General features: G+C 45.3%; 1 protein-coding gene across 1 annotated transcript; it reads right to left on the reverse strand.

The window, feature by feature from the left end:
- Positions 1–6,096: 6,096 nt before the first annotated feature.
- LOC142774407 (uncharacterized) lies at positions 6,097–14,183 on the reverse strand. Its single transcript, XM_075874770.1, has 5 exons — positions 14,067–14,183; positions 12,987–13,134; positions 11,739–11,921; positions 7,530–7,646; positions 6,097–6,501 (listed from the first exon to the last, which is right to left on the reverse strand). Exons 1-5 carry the CDS (start codon positions 14,144–14,146, stop codon positions 6,343–6,345), a joined length of 687 nt encoding a protein of 228 aa, XP_075730885.1. The 5' UTR covers positions 14,147–14,183; the 3' UTR covers positions 6,097–6,342.
- Positions 14,184–16,328: the final 2,145 nt, after the last annotated feature.

Below are 16,328 nucleotides of genomic sequence, written 5' to 3' on the forward strand. Positions count from 1 at the left end.
AGGAGGGTCAGAAGAGTATACTGTAAAGATATATAAAAAGAGAATAAAAGAAACGTTATGGTTGGAAAATAAGCAAAATCTTTATCTGGACGTAAAGCAGTTGGCAAAAGTGAACAATTTGAAGCAGAAGAGAACAAAATATATTAATTGCACAACGGTACTATAGGTCCGAATAATATATTAGCAAAGTATCAGAATATGCGCAAGGAGAACTGACGTATTCAAGAACTCATATTATTGATAGCGTCAGGCCTGCATAAAGTAGCTCCGAATCAGTCGTTCCAATCGGCTATTGTACAGGCTTGTACGTCTCGCGTACCACGAGGAGAAACAATCGTTCTAGCAAGAAGTGGGCATATTTCTCATAAATCATCACTGTTGCGCCGCATTTTAGCTCCGGTTCCTGGCATTTTAAAGCGCAGGTGGGTTTAACAGTCACTAGTCAATTGCCTTTGAAAAATTCAGAAATAGACATTGTGGAAAGACTTTTATGATAGAATATGTCATTATTTGTAGAGCACATTTTATAATAGTTTTTTATTCTGTTTTTATTATCTTTTTCACTCTCTCTTAAAACCTTTCATTCCAATTTCCCATCGGAGAAGTGTGCCAGCGGTAATGTGAACGCCGGCAAATTTTTTTCGTTTTTGTTTTTTCAATAAAGATCCTCCTTCCAAGTTAGCCAGTGCTGTAATGAATGAATTTCTGTCTGGCGAAGGAAGACTTACGATTACAGTGGAGCCCTCAGTTTAGAGTGCATGTAGCCTGTGTCCACGTGCGAGTTCTACTGATCAGCTTGAGCCATTTTTGTGGCGTCGAGGAGGACAGTGCAACCTCCCACTGCTCCCATGTTGGCGTGTTGTTCATAGCCGCCACCTTTGCGAGTTGGCAAGTCCATGCAACGAGATAAAGCGTTGGGTTTTCCTCACGTAGCTGACAGTTGGTGTAATATTTTGCAAAAGAGATTTCACTATGTAGACTCAGATTTGGATAAACACTTGTCCGCAGCCGCCTCTATGCAACAACTGGATCTTTACTGAAGACATTGTTCGAAGAAATTTTCGCTAGTACCAGTCAAGGAGACGTTGGCAGCAGCTTGCAGCCAACGTCTCCATTAGTTTATTCCAAAGGTATTCAATTAAACCAGCTGCGAAATTGCGTATCAAACCCGCAAACCAAATTGGCTGATCCTGTGGGAATCAGCAGGCTGTCACACCATCTGGTAACTACGAGGCAAAACACAAAATAACGCGTTTGATATAGTAACTTTGCTGTTCAATAGGTGACAATCTGAACACTCCCGCCGTCTCGACTAATGTTGTGTCAAAAAAATTTTAGTTTATTCAACCTGAATACTTTTGTCTGCGCGGAGACAACTTTTCTTGACCGTGCTGAGGAACCTACCGAAGAAGAGCTCATTTCTGATACCACTCCGAAACACAGTACTTAGCTTTACTGATATATTTTCTTTTGTGTCAGGAAAATAAAGATTGTTTCACTTATTTCGAGACACGGACAGTGGCGGGAATTTGCAGGCAAAGTGCAGTTATTGTTCACTTTGCAAGAAAGCTTTCTTTTTCTTTGGTTTTCTTAGCGCAACTTTTGCACCTCACCAGTTTTCAAAATTAAACATGACTACCATGACGTTCTGGGTCTGAGCGCGGCTGCATACGTGCTGTTTAGTAGTCAAAGAAAAGTACACTCGCATTCTGACACCAAAATTCACACTGAACCATCGAAACGTTCCTCCTATCAAAATTTCTGTGTATATAATTTTCTATATGCAATATTGATGGGAAGTGGCAAGACAAAGATCGGCCGCAAACTGCCCTGCTACTTACTACCGCAAGTAGCAGAGCCGCTCCGGCTTTGTAGCCATATCTCTTATGTCAAGAAAAGTTGTCGCTGAGCTGCTGGTTGTTCCGCAGGACTTACTTCACTTTATTCTTTTGTTTGCAGTAACCATTGACCGAATTGTTTTTGTTACTGTAGGACGAGAATGAGAAGAAACTAAAGAAAAACAAACTATGGCACACGGCGCTGACCGCAGTGTAGCACGTTGTTTTTTCAACCTTTTCATCACTTTTGTCTCTGCTCTAACAAATCAATCATTACGGACGAGCCCATTTCGTGTTACCCTTGTGTATTGTCTTGTATCTTCCATATTTTATTTATTACTATGTTTCACATGCTCTGAATACTGTTCAAGACAGACTTCATATTTGTTCCGCTGATTTTTCTTTCGAAGTCTATTCACAGTTTGTTCCAACATTGTTTTGTTTTATCTACTCCTGCCTATGGCTTGTTAAGCAACCTCACAGTATCAAATTAATAAATAAATTCCGAAAACTACAACATTCACTTTCTCGCAATGACTAAAAGAAATAGCTTTGGCGAAAAGAATGATGGCATTGTATTCGTGGGGTGATGCGCTAAGAGATTGAGCTCATTTTTAAAAAAAACTGGTGGACCCTTAAGATTTGCCTACACCAGCTGAACGTGATAGCAATTTTTCTTCCTAGTACGCTCTTCAAAGACTTAGTACATAAAATCTGTTCAAACTTGCTGTGAACCCCCTACGTTGCCTTTAGGCTGCAGTAGCGAATGTGTCTTTTGCTGTGGGTGACTGGCTGGTGTGTTCTGACGCCACATGGTAGTGCACGCTTGTGCCACGCATTATTACGGCAGTATTTCATTGTGAAACATCTACACATGACTCGCGTAATGTGTGAAGCTTCAAAGATAATTTCACTGCATTGGCAGCCAGAGGAAGTTATTTGCTCCACTAGCCACTCAGACGACCTAGGTTCGATTGCCACTCAGACCCAGAATTTGTTATATTATCTTCAGATTTCTCGATTTTTCGGTCAGGCAAAGAGGGCCAATTTTTCGGTCCCGCAAAGATACTTTTTCGCTCACAACCAACAACGCCGACCCTGACACTTCGATTAAACGAACTCTTTAACGCTATCAAGTTACTACTTTGAAGCTTCAATATTATCTATAGTGTTGTGCAGCCAAGTTGAAACTTTTTCATTTTCCCCTTTACAATTTAACCTAGGAGTGACCGAGTCGGCGGCTAATGCACTGTAGCAGTCCTAAACTACCTGCGCTGAGCGACAAATGCAATGCTTACGAGGATGCGTTCCTTGAGAGCGTTTAATTTCATTACACAATGCACAGAGGGTTATCGGGGACTAGCATTCAGGCGGGTTCTTTGAGAGGCACGTGAACCGCCATGGGAATGACGAGAAGTAGCTTCGGACTTGCTTCGCATGCATTTCTTCCTTGAAATTCACGATGCTTGTTTACCGAAATTTAACAAAGAAAATTGGGTTGTTTTCACTTAAAATTCATTTAAGGCTTTTATGCGTAAAACGTACTGCAGAAAGTTCGCGGGATCGTGCGACTCATAAGAAGCCTGAACAATTTCAATGATCAGGGCATGCACTGCGGCGAATTCGTGATGCCGATTGAATATCATTCAATATTGATTTTCAGCAACACTTGAAAACAGTCTTAAGTGGCCTGCGCACACGAACGCGGTTTTCCAGCCACTTAAGCATTTTAGCGTCATGTGTGAACTGGCCTTAGAGAATACTGCTACGGAAATTTTCTGCATACCGAGACGGCTCTCAGCAAATGTGAAGTATGGCAAGTGCTGATAACATAATTTTAGTACATAAGGTGATTTTTCCATGGCGCACCTACCAACATCGACCTTAGCTTGACGTCAATTCGGCGTCGTGGCCTCTCGAAAAAGCTTTTAGAACAGTACTTCGGGCCGTATAGGGCTCTGTGGTGTCTCAGTGACGTTAACTATGAAGTCATTCTCGATAGTGCGCACTGCTCAAAGCGTCAAAGCGCGAGATGTCATGCACGTTGTTGGAGTGAACCCGTATTTCTCGGAATGAACTTATGCGCTGCAAGCGAGTACAAACCATTGCGATTATTAAGCATCGGGACTACGCTTTCTTGGAAGGGAGGCTGATGTCATCACTAAAATCTGGCAGGGTATACTGAGGACAAAGAAGTAAAGAACACCAGCAGCAACCACCCAGATCTGAAAAGACGGTGTTGAAGCTTCTGCTCGTCTTTTTCGATCTGTGAATACAGACCGGTGCTGTAGTTGACCGCCGCCGCCGCCACCGGTGTTGTCCGTAACCACGTCGCACAAAATTGAAAAAAAAAAACTAGTACCAATGACACAGTGGTCCCGGGTCCGCGGGTTGCCTGCCCAGTATTTTACCACTGAGCTATACGCCGGTGCTTAGGACTTGTTGGGAAACTTGCGTTAAGCAGGCTTGATGTTGGCAAAGCGATCGCGTTAATACGACTTGTAAAGCGTTTAAAAAGAGGTAAAGAAGAACCAGCCGTCGTACAATACGAATAGCGTAACGAGTGGGTCATCCAATGCTCCAAGCCATTACAAAAGCTTGTTCTTGTTATACTATTAACTGTGGCGCCTACCCACTTCGGGCATAATTCATCTTCGTCGTCAGCCACTGCATGGACAATTTACTAGCAAGTGAACAATTCCTAGCAAGTGTTTAGCGGATACCACGCGTCTTGGAATAATGACAAAACATTGCATAATGAATGCCAGCCTACTACAATGTGCTTGCAACAGTTACCCAATAGTGTTTGGAAAAGACTCCGAAAGGACGCTTTTCTTGCTATCGCTGTGACTTTGCTGCGCCTTCCGCGCAGGCCTGCCGTTTTTCTCCTTGCCTTACCGGGGTCCTGTCGCCTGTTATTTCCACGTTGTGACATCGGTCAGCACTAACTCTAACGACTCCCGTGGCAGCCAGGGTAATTTGTATTACTTCAGGTACCAAAAATTCCGAAATGGCCCATTGTGCATCACCAAGGAGGCCACGGGACGCAGCGGCCATGCGAACACCACGCCACCTTACGCGAGCGCGTGGCGAGAAGCTCATACCGTGTTTAAACCTCAAAGTACAGTAGGAACTGAAAATGGCGGTTACCGTCACTAGTGTGTACTAGAATTCTAGTACGCTCAATTGTAACTGTTTTTAAAGACGACATAGTCTTACTCGGGATACTTGAGTGCAGAAATTTTGGTCTAGCTGTCTGTCTGTCACGTGATTCAGCCACGCGGTTTAAGCACTTGCTGAACGCTCCGCAATCTGGGGTGGTGGCTTTCATACTTGTGAACACTGTCGATTAAAAGCAGATATTACGCATACACGAGGCGCAACATCAATACCTAAAAGCCAGCGGGTGTGTTCTTTAACTGAAAAGTAAGTAAATACGTAATTGAGACCGTGGCGTTCCTTAAGCTGCGCTAAAGCTGCGACATTATGCACAATGAAAATACAACGTTAAGCACAGAGTAAATTATGAGTAGGGTGAAGCGTCCATCCGTTCATGTGTCCGTCCATGCAAGCATGCGCCCATGCGTCCGATCGCGTTCGAGAATGCAGACGTCGCGTGGGTAACACCGACAAGACGCAAGCCAAGGCAGCCGAGCGCAAGCGTCAAGGCGCCCACCACTCTGCCTCGTTCATGCCCCACCAACGATCCGTCACGTACAGCGACTATCTAGGAGAGAGAGAGGCACTTGTTCTTCGTGTACCCAGGCACAGCCCGTGCAGCAGGGAATCGAAAAGTAGCGGTACAGCGGCTTTTAGAATATCCTCACTCAACTCCAGTTTGTATGTACTTCTATGAGACAGCACCGTCTATTATACTGTTCGAAAGATACTGCCTTTTCTCTCTCGTCTCTTCTTCACTCGGTTGCGCGTGACGCGTGACAAGGTTAGACTTAGAGGAGCTTCGCCCCTAAAAAAGCTCTCTGCTTACATGGTGCTGCCACCTGACAGTGGTCCGGGATACCGCACAAGCTCACGTTTCCTCATGCTACTGCCAGGTGGCATCTATATCTCACGCAGCACCATCTCTCACACGCATGAGACTGCAGGACTCATTAGTACGGCCGGCAGAAGACCATCACCTTTCGATGACATTTGCAGCAAAGCACGCAGGCACGAGGCAAATTTTTCAAAGTGCACACACGCATAGCAGTACATCTTTATTTGACATGAAAAAAAACGTGCTCTTAAATCTCTTTAGGCTATAGCTGTATAAGTGTCAAGCAATGACTTCGCCAATATAAGTGGCAATTGCAACTTGCCTGATGCCCTTTCTTACAAGACTGCGAGTTGTTCAGATCCATAGTTTACATCAAAGTTCAAGGACATTGATGATTTCGTAGTTTAATATTCACACGAAGACGTGTTTTCTGTCCGTCACTTGCCGCCGAAAGTCGCCACTGGCAGCGCGCGTGCTCCCCTTCCCGAGAGTTTTCTCGGCCCGCTGTCACTTGACCCCGAATTCCGTTTTGGCAACTGATATTCGACTGAACGCATCGTCACTGCGTAAGCTGCAGCCTTTGATGAAGTTGCCGAGGTTGACGTCCACCAGAAGTAGGACCATGTTGTCGCGCAGATTCGTCGATAGTTCCTTGAGTTTCTGTGCCTGCACCGTAGAGATAAAGAATGCTTAGCGCGGAGAATTTTATGAAATGGATGTGCATGCAATCATCAGTGACGGGACAGACGAGTGTGGCTGACGCACGTCGCTGCTATTGAAAATAGAGACAGCGTGGATGCAATTTTTTTTAAAAGAAAAAGAAACTGCTTTTTAAAACCAAAGAATGAAATAAACTCTGGCCACAGAAATATGATGCTTACATCTGCGGAAGGTGGTCATGCTAGCCGGTTTCTGCTCGAATGGTAACTTTTTTTTTGCCTTATGTAAACATTACGCATATTAAGAGTTAAATGTTCCTCGCTACTATTATTAGGCTGTCACGTTGCTCAAGCTATCGGTATATTGTCACGACATCAAAACAGAGGTCTTGCCACAAAGATTAAGACACCAGAAGCAGGTCGATCTTTTAATTCAAACGCGCAAGCGAGTTCTCCTTTTTCGTCAATTTCGTAAACCTTCGTGGCACATGCACAACTGACATCGTCTATCTTGAGCAAGCACGTGACAATATTTGCCATACTCAGTAACGTTTCTATTGCTTAGTGCGCCAATTCCGCAATTACAAAAATGAACATTTTCCGAGCCATTACAGCACCTACAGTGGAAAGTGCCGTATACTCCTAATTGCTGGCCCTTGGCCTTGTAAACTAGCGCTTCTTCGCAATGCCACGACGAATGCTCGTTTCCCCCTGAAGGGAAGTCGCAAAATGCCTCTGAATCTCAGAGTACTTGATTCTGTCAATATTGGTTTTACCAGCTTTTACTCAAATGGCATGGGGCAGCGTAGAAAAATGACAAAGGCAGATTGTCTACCGCGTGCCGGTAGACAATCTCAAAGGTTTTCTATTCGCACTGTAGTTCACCTTACGACGCCAGGCGTCACTCGCCTCTCACTTTTCATTGTGCTGTAGCCACTAAGAAGCAAATCACGTGACTTTTAGACGTCCCCGCGTATGTGCAGACTAAACACCCCCCCCCCCCCCCCCCCGATTGGAGGCGTTTAAAGGACTCACTTTGTATTTGATCGAATCCTCGTCTTCATAAAGAAAAATGTACGAACGATTGCTCTCTGCGAAGGCCAGGTTGACATCAGGAAACACTTTCTTCTTAATGTAGTCGGCTTGGCAGGGCTGCAAAAAAAAAAAAGGTCAACACCTTCAGGCATGATGTTGACCTGTGTTTACACTTTTCTTTGAGCTTGTTCCTTGGGCCATTGAACAAGAAATCAAGTACATTGCGCGTAGGATAAAAGGAATCTTTTGCGTAGTCAATGTAGTTTGCGTTACGCAAGAGTGCTACGCATGACTTTAGCCGATAAATTACTCCAGTGAAGGCAATTTCATGTTATACGTACAGTATTTTGGAACCGATGCGCAAAATGTTTTTTTAAGGTGGAAATGAATGCGGCGAAAAAGAAGCTGAATTACTGCATATGTGCTTTATATATGCTTATATTACTATAAATGACCGCATATTATTAAGTAAATAATCAAACTAAGAATACCTGATAGTCGCACGAAACAACATACTAAATCTTTTTTTTCTTTGATATCGAGTGCTCTTCAAACTTTGTTGTTCGATTGAGACAAATTCGTAGACAGTCGATCATAAGTCGCGCTGGAGAGGGTTACAAAAAGATTAGCATTTCGGCCTCTGGATTTTCAGCAGGACAATACTTTACAATCATTTTTTCTTGAAACAAGAAGATGTAAGCTCTGTCAGCTATGGTAAAAAGATACGCCGTGAGGTTAGTGACGAGGGAATATGTAATAGCTAGCACAAGGCCCGACCTGACCATCAACTGACGGCCTTTCCCTGGGGTTGGCCACCCTATGAGTTGGATGACGAAGTCCACAGGGGGTAGGAACTTTGCAGGAAAAGATAAAACAATCTTTGAGTTGACAATAACGGTTGTTCATAATGAATAGATACAGATAGTTATCAATACAATGTTACCAGGAGAGAATGATAATCTTTGTCTATATTCAATAAAATAGCCGCGCCACGGTGGTCTAGTCACAAAGGTACCCGGCTGCACAGCAGATGGTCGCGGGATCAAATCCCGGCTGCGGCGGCTGCATTTTTGACGAAGGCAACAATCCTGTAGGCCCGTGTGCTCTGATAAGGGCGCACGTTAAAGAACCCCAGGTGGTCTAAATTTCCGGAGTGTTCCACTACGGCGTCTCTCATAATCACATGCTAAATTTGAAGCGTTAAACCCCTCATACCAATCAATAAATCGAATAGAATAGACGAACCATCAATAATTGTTAGAATTGGCTATAGGGGGACGTTATCTGCATAAGTGTGAATAGAAGAAACACTACCCAATGAAAGATATCTCTCTTTCTGTATAATTCCACCCGAGGTCAAATAAATACACTGCGTTTTTAAGCTTTATGCGACAAAATAGAACCGAGCGTCATGAGAACACCAGAGGGAGCCACACAGAATCGGTCGAGGCTCGTCTGTAGGTCAGACGTAAGAATAGCAGTCGGAAATGGCAATGCTGTCAGTAATTTTGGCAAAGGACGAGCACACAGCTACTCATTAAAACGAAGGTGTCGAAAAACCACGTAACGGTTCATTGAAATAATATAAGGTAAGCATATGCACCTAGTGGCTGACAGCTCCACATCAAATCGACTCCTACATTGTATGGGTACAGTCTGAAGGCTTTTTTTTTAAATTGCTATATGGCAACTACATAGCTACTCTCCACGGGTTGACTTGTTTTTGCCGTCACTGTCACCGTCATGTCCCGCATCAAGTCAACTATTATAATATTCACCCGCACATCGTATGATCTTTCCACGAGTAGATACGCGCAAACGTGGACGATGAACCCGGCAGCTGCAGGGACCAATCACGTCGGCCCGCTTCTGTCGCTCAGAGGGCGCATGCAATGGCGTGTCCCCGCCTGTTAAACTCGTCTTCGAATGCTGAAGCAGAGGAAATGCCCCGCCCGTCTTGAACGAGCGTGGAATAACATGGGTGGTGGTGCGGGGGAATTTCCGGAATAACAGCTTTGAACATCAGTTCTAAGGGCGCTGTTGCGATTGCTGCCGCGCGTGATGGTTCGGCAGACATGAGCGGTCGGCTCGTGTACTCTTCTACATGTTACACTTTGATGCGAGGAGACAGTGGGGCTGTGTTATTTTATGCCACTGCTTCGTACAATTACACGATATCGGAATCATATTGATGACTACCAGCCTTACTTCGCACGACATGATAATTTGTTGCTATCGCACTGATTGCTTCGCCTTTGTGGAGAAACTAATTTTTTCACAGTGAAAACTGTCATGCGACCACAACAGACACCGCTTTCAGCACCGTAATTGTCCACCGCTGGTATCAGAAACCACTATCGCCAAAATTAATAAAAAGTAACTAAATAAAAAATACCGATGACCTAAGGGGATTTGAAGCCAGGCCCTATGCGTGGCAGCCCAGTACGAAACCAATGAATGGCCCCAATGCTTGCAATTCAGTTGCAAACCGACAGTATGCAGCTTTCATTTCTAGCAAGGAATCATGTTAATATGTAGAATAGTGTTTTAGAACAGTGAAGTAACAACCGGGCGTCGCATTATGCAAATTGCGTGGCGAGTGAGTCATTAAATCTTCCACCTCGTGACAAAAACCTCAGGCATAAGTGTTCATTGTTTTCAGTCACACCATGAACAAAGTGGAGACTGTGTCCATTAAGTGTGCAGAGGCCGGGTACTGCGATTTCCAAAAAATGAAGAATAATGACATGGTAGATGCTTCCACAATACACAAACTTATGATCATTTATGACGGAGAGGGTTCCGTGCAAGTGCGATTGTAGATTTGCGCCAAGAGTGCACAAAAAGGCTCTAAAAACTTGCACCATCACCCGCTAAAATAAACCATATGTAGAAGCAAAGCAGTGGGCACTAAGGCTTGTACACACTGGCATTGGCATTGACGCTGGCGCTCGTCGCAGTGTTATGGAATAGGGAAACCCTGGCAGGCGCAAAGCCCGCAGTGATGTACCGGTGTTTGCTACTGGAACATGTCACTCACTACTGATGGGCAATGAGAGACATACGACTCCAACTGGACACAGATACCCCTATTCCGCTTATATTTAATGCGCATGCCGCGAATATTTAGTGTTCAACAACACACTGACGAAATTTCCCAGCAGCACTACCTTAAAGGCTGCGAAACTCAAGTAGTCGGTTTTATTAAAAAAAAAAAACCTCTAGCAGACGCTGATGGCGTCGACGTTGCGTGGAGAGAGAGGAGGAAAGTATAAAAGGAAAGAGAAGGGGCGCGCATGCGCACTGAGGGTGCAAGCACCACTGGGAGGGATGTCTTGAGAAGAGAGAGGGGGGAGTGAGCGTACCACAAGCTAGCAAACGCTGCTCGCATCGGCATTGTGAGTCGAGAGATGGGGGAGAAGCGCGCGCATGCGCAGTAATGGTGGTCACGCCACACACCGGATTGAGCTTGTCAAATAGATGTTTCACATCTAAAAGGCCACTCTTCCAGTTGTCACTGCGACTGCGCTGCGCTGGCCTGGCGCTTTAGTTTACATTTTTTGAGACGTGTAATACGCAGCATCTTATGGTGGAGTTCAATCTGGTGTGTGTTACCCCTCAAACTGCGCAGGTGCAACAGCTGGTCCAAACTTTGACACAACGCGCCCACGTGCTAGCTGCTCTCCGTAAGGGGCTGAGTAGGATGCTGTGGCCCCACTTCTTTACTCTCTCTCAGCAATCGCATGATGTCGGAGAAGGAGCTTCTGCCAACATGCGATGAACGTAGTTGCTCCCGCGTGGCGTGGCGATAAAATCGCGTGGCATGCTCTGACAAGATCACAACGAGTAACATCAACAGAAACTACTGTCAATTCATTGTGTGCTTTACACACAAGGACGCGTTAACATCGAGCGAGGAGCTCGTGATGAACGGAAGTTTAAGTCAACCTATGATGCCCTTCTTCGCATGCTACTTAGGGTTTAATTTTCCTTTAGTTAGAGATGGTGAAATTTTTCTATTCCATAGGCGTTTTTTTGACACGCAACTGAATAGCCCGTGCGATTTGTCTAAGTGATCACGTTCGGGGTGTACTTATTGCGAGCAATACCCATGGCTCTTTCACAACTGTTGCCAGGTTTTTACGTAGACGCTTTGGATTAGCTACGACCGCAAATACCAAAAGGAAAAAAGATGAAGCAGACATTTACCATTGCGTCCATGCTGGTGAGGAAAAAGCGATCGCACTTCGACATCACCAGTGCGCCGGCCATGGTTGTGCTTGCCGGCTGCTTCGTTAACAGGTAGCCCAGTGTACCGAGCTCGATAGAGAAGCCCATCTGAGAGCTGGTATTGTACGTCTTGGTTTTGTCCATCATACTTGTGGTAAATTTCTGCGCATAAAATATACGCGTAAAGATCAATTAGGTAAACTTTCAAGTGATGAGTCAGTCCGTGAATACTGGGAGACGTATTTTATACAATAGCGCTTAGCACTTGGTGCCTGGCGTTGATCAAAGCCGACATTGGGCACATGATTGAGGAATTCAGAAACCTGTGCCTGATTCGGAAAATGAGGATGAGCTAAGATTCGCGTGTGCGTGCATGGCCTACCAGCCTTATTTCTTTCTTTCTTTCTTTCTTTCTTCCTTTCTTTCTTTCTTTCTTTCTTTCTTTCTTTCTTTCTTTCTTTCTTTCTTTCTTTCTTGCTTTCTTTCTTTCTTTGTTTCTTTCTTTCTTTTCGTTTCTTTATTTTTTCTTTCATCCTTATTTTCTCTATACCTTTTTTTGCGAACTGAATATACGAAATTAAAAGTGGTTACGCTTCATAACCTTTTTTTCCCTTCAGCATATTTTTACTTCCTAAATGCTGCGAAGGCAACCTTGAACCACATGCTTACAAGCGCAACGTCTCTGTTGCTGGAGGTTACAGAGACGCGTTGGTGCACGAAAATATAAAACTTCAATGAAATGTGCCAATGTGAACTGACAAGCAACCTCAATAAACTGCCAGATTGTGGTTTTATTATTAATACCACAGATATCAATGTTGGGTTTCAACGTCCTAAAACCACGATATAACAATGAAAGACACCGTAGTGGAGGGCTCCACAAATTTTGACCACCAAGGGTTCTTTAACCGAATCGTTATATCAAAAGTGGTTGACCACCGACAAATACACGATGGAGCAGAGCACTGAACAATCGCGGCTCTTCGCACGCCTTCGCGGGTGTTGGGCACCAGGTTTTGCGCCTACGTAATCTCTCGCGTACAGAAACGCGCCCGAAATCCTTTTCACAAGAAACCTCGCTGGAATACTTCTGCGCCTAATGATACGTCTCTACCGGATCTCTACGCTGTTACCTGCGAAAGCTCAGAGCCTCGCTTCCTTAGAAGACAGTGCTCAGGACTGTTGCAAGCAAAGCAGAGGCCGCCGTGCCCACCATCTGTTACTTACGAGATCAGTCACAAACCCAGCCTCATTGCTGGCGGGTGGAGTTAACGTCTTCAGGTCCCACATGCCAGGCGGGAAACTGAAGCAGTCGGCCTGTCTCTCAATCGTCGACACGGTGCTCAGAGGAACGATGATGTCTGCCGCTTTGTTGCTGCGGATTGAAAACATGCGCACTGTTTGGGCGGTCTTCATACGAAAACATGTGACCGCGATTTAAAAGAAGTCGTAACACATACACAACCACGGTGCGTATGACGGAAAAGCGATAAGTACAAAAACATATTTACCCATGTAAGGCCAATCCATGACGTCACTACCGCTTCCGTTTGCGGCGTCAAATTTCATTTTTGTTATTATTTTGGTTGTTCTTACTTGTCCTCTTGATACGTAGTTGGAGACGGTGGCAACGAACCACCGTCTACTGGATAGATGGGCTTCTATCGAAGTAACGCTACATGTTAACATATACCTTGGCGCTAGCGTGACCTTTACTTTCACTAGACAGGTACGACGATTGGGGGAAAGTGCCGCAAACGAGTGTTTATTTGCTTTTCAAAGAGGTTTTCTTTGTTGGTGTTGGTGGGCCGAAGCGCAAGCAAATTCAGTGGTGTGGCGGCGAGGTGATAAGTGAGGTGTGCCGAAGAATATCGCTAAGGGCTCCTTTTGTCTACGAACGCAATCTGCCTGAAATTTTGCGCGTGCAGCTTGACATGGGAAATACAGCTTCAATTTTAGTGCTTTTCAGAAGTTACTAAACGCAGAAACCTGAAAATCTTCAATTTCGGCTAGTTGTTTCAACAACCTTGCTCTGTTACGTTTTGGTCTTGCACAAGTATTCGTATACCACCCGTTCTCAACGTGAGCACTACTTTTACCCTTCCTATCCTCATTCCTTCGCGCATTTCATTCCACGTAACTAGACGAGAAACGTAGCTTTGTCTAACCGAATCTACGCCTGGGGTAAATTGAAACTGCTTAAATGCACTGCTGGAGTCACACAGGATTTTCGTACTCCTTTACGCAGCCTTGAGTTGTCGTGTACTCTAGCTTTCAGCGGCAAGAATGGCATTGTGAAGCACTTACTCCATGGCGTCCTTGAAGATTTCCGAGAAGATTTTTTTGGACTCGAAACCTAGGAAGTTCAGGATACCGAAGGCCAGCATTGTTCTGCTCCAAGCATCTTTTATATATTTCCGCTTCAATGTCTGCCAAAAAGAAGACAATAACAATGTCCATTACTTTCCAACAGAGTTTTCCAAATTTGATTGATATGTGGGGTTTAACGTCCCAAAACCACTATATGATTATGAGAGACGCCGTAGTGGAGGGCTCCGGAAATTTAGACCGCCTGGGGTTCTTTAACGTGCACCCAAATCTGAGCACACGGGCCTACAACATTTTCGCCTCCATCGGAAATGCAGCCGCCGTTGCCGGGATTCGAACCCGCGCCCTGCGGGTCAGCAGCCGAGTACCTTAGCCACTAGACCACCGCGGTGGGGCAGTTTTCCAAATTTCAGAGTTTTACGTGCGAAGTGATGCACCGTTGCACGAGACCTCTAATTCTCTTTTCGAGTAAATATAGAAAGGGTTAGAAGTAACATTCTTGCCCTTCTGCACGGTGAAAAGCAGCATGAAGACGTTGCCATCGTTCGTCGCCTCAAGGCTCCTTCAAACCTGCTACCAGCATCGGTCAGAAGACCAAGTTAGTCGCCAAACCAATAATCTTAAAAGGCCACTCTAGTCGCAAAGCGACCACTTAAGCTATATTGCTCGCTACCCGATTTTTCAGTCACGCAATCGCAGCCGCCAACTTCTGAGCCAATCACAAGCGCAAGAACTGGACGGTAGCTTTCTTTTGTGGGGCAACGACAATGCGAGCACACGTGAATACTGTGAAGCGTACGAGTAGTGGGTGTGTGAATTGCGTGTCGCGATGGGTGTAAGTCGCAAATAGGTGTGAACGTCGGTTGCCTTGAGCCGCTTTTTGGTAGCCAGTCGCAAATGGTTGCGTCACCGGCGCCAGTCGCACGTGTGAATGAGCCTAAAGTCAGTAGCTCAAACAAGAATCAAATATATTCGCATCAATACTATTATGGCAGCATAGATAGCAGTCGCCATACCATCTTTTAACAGAAAAGTGTTTCATGCTAAAATCTACTGAGGCTTTAGTGATGTATTGAGAAGTCTCACTAAAGTCTCAGTAGATTTTAGCATGAAACACTTTTTTTGTTGAAAGATGAAAGATCTACTGAGACTTTAGTGATGTATTGAGAAGACGACAAAGCTGTTTGCTGCTTGGCTAAGTGGCTCTGTCTGCATCTATCGTTTTTTTATATTACGGCTCAGCACTGCTGAAGACGTCGGACGACTCGAAAAGGTACCTGCCGTATCGGCGACCGACGGGTGCTGCGCAGCCCACCGCGTCGAAAGGTGCTAGAAGAAACAAAACAAGCATCAGAGAGAGCACCGCCATGACCTCACAAGATGTGACACCAGGTCAGAAGCACCAGCTGGTTTGCGCAAACATTCCTGACTGCAAGCGACAACACAGCGTTGAATCAGAGGACGAATCAACTGTCGTCGGGGACCACAACGGGGCGAACTTCACAGATCTAGACATGCACGAGGGTGGTTTCCGCCTTGTGCGACATCGCAAAGACAGGACGATGGGCATTCCTGTGTTAACTGCTCCAACATCCGAAGGAACTAACTTGAAGCAAGTGAATCCTATTGACCTATACTCGGAAATTGAAACGATTCTCGGTGGAGCCCCAGTTAAGAGCCATTTCACAGCACAGGGAGCCCTGCTTTTGGATATAGAGACAGAACACCAAGCTAATATGCTTCTAGAGACCAACACTATCTGCGGCCTTGCCATACCTGCCCGTGTACCACACAGCTACATGAAAAATACATGCATTATAAAAGGGGTCCCAAGATGGTACTCAGACGAAGAGCTGTTAACCTACCTGAGACCTCAGGGAGTATACCAGGCAAGAAGAATCATACGACGGGTCCAAACCTCCTCCTCCGAAAGGGAATCAAGGCGCACTGACTCTGTGGTTTTCACATTTGCTCCCAATTCGGAACGTCCAGAGAAGATCAACCTTGGCTTCACCAGACACGAGCTGTTAGACTACATGGAGACGCCGTCACGCGGTTTTAAATGTCAGCGTTTTGGACATGTTGCTAAGCACTGTCGTGGAGAACAAAGGTGTAAGTGCTGTGGGGGGGCCTCATGATTTTTAGACGTGTACAAGTAAAGAAAAACTTGTATATGCGAACCGTGGCGGCGACCACCCAGCTAGCTACGGCCGATGTCCAGCACGAACAGCTGCGCAGAGA

Source organism: Rhipicephalus microplus, chromosome 10 (assembly GCF_043290135.1).
Source record: "Rhipicephalus microplus isolate Deutch F79 chromosome 10, USDA_Rmic, whole genome shotgun sequence".
Classification (NCBI taxonomy): domain Eukaryota; kingdom Metazoa; phylum Arthropoda; class Arachnida; order Ixodida; family Ixodidae; genus Rhipicephalus; species Rhipicephalus microplus.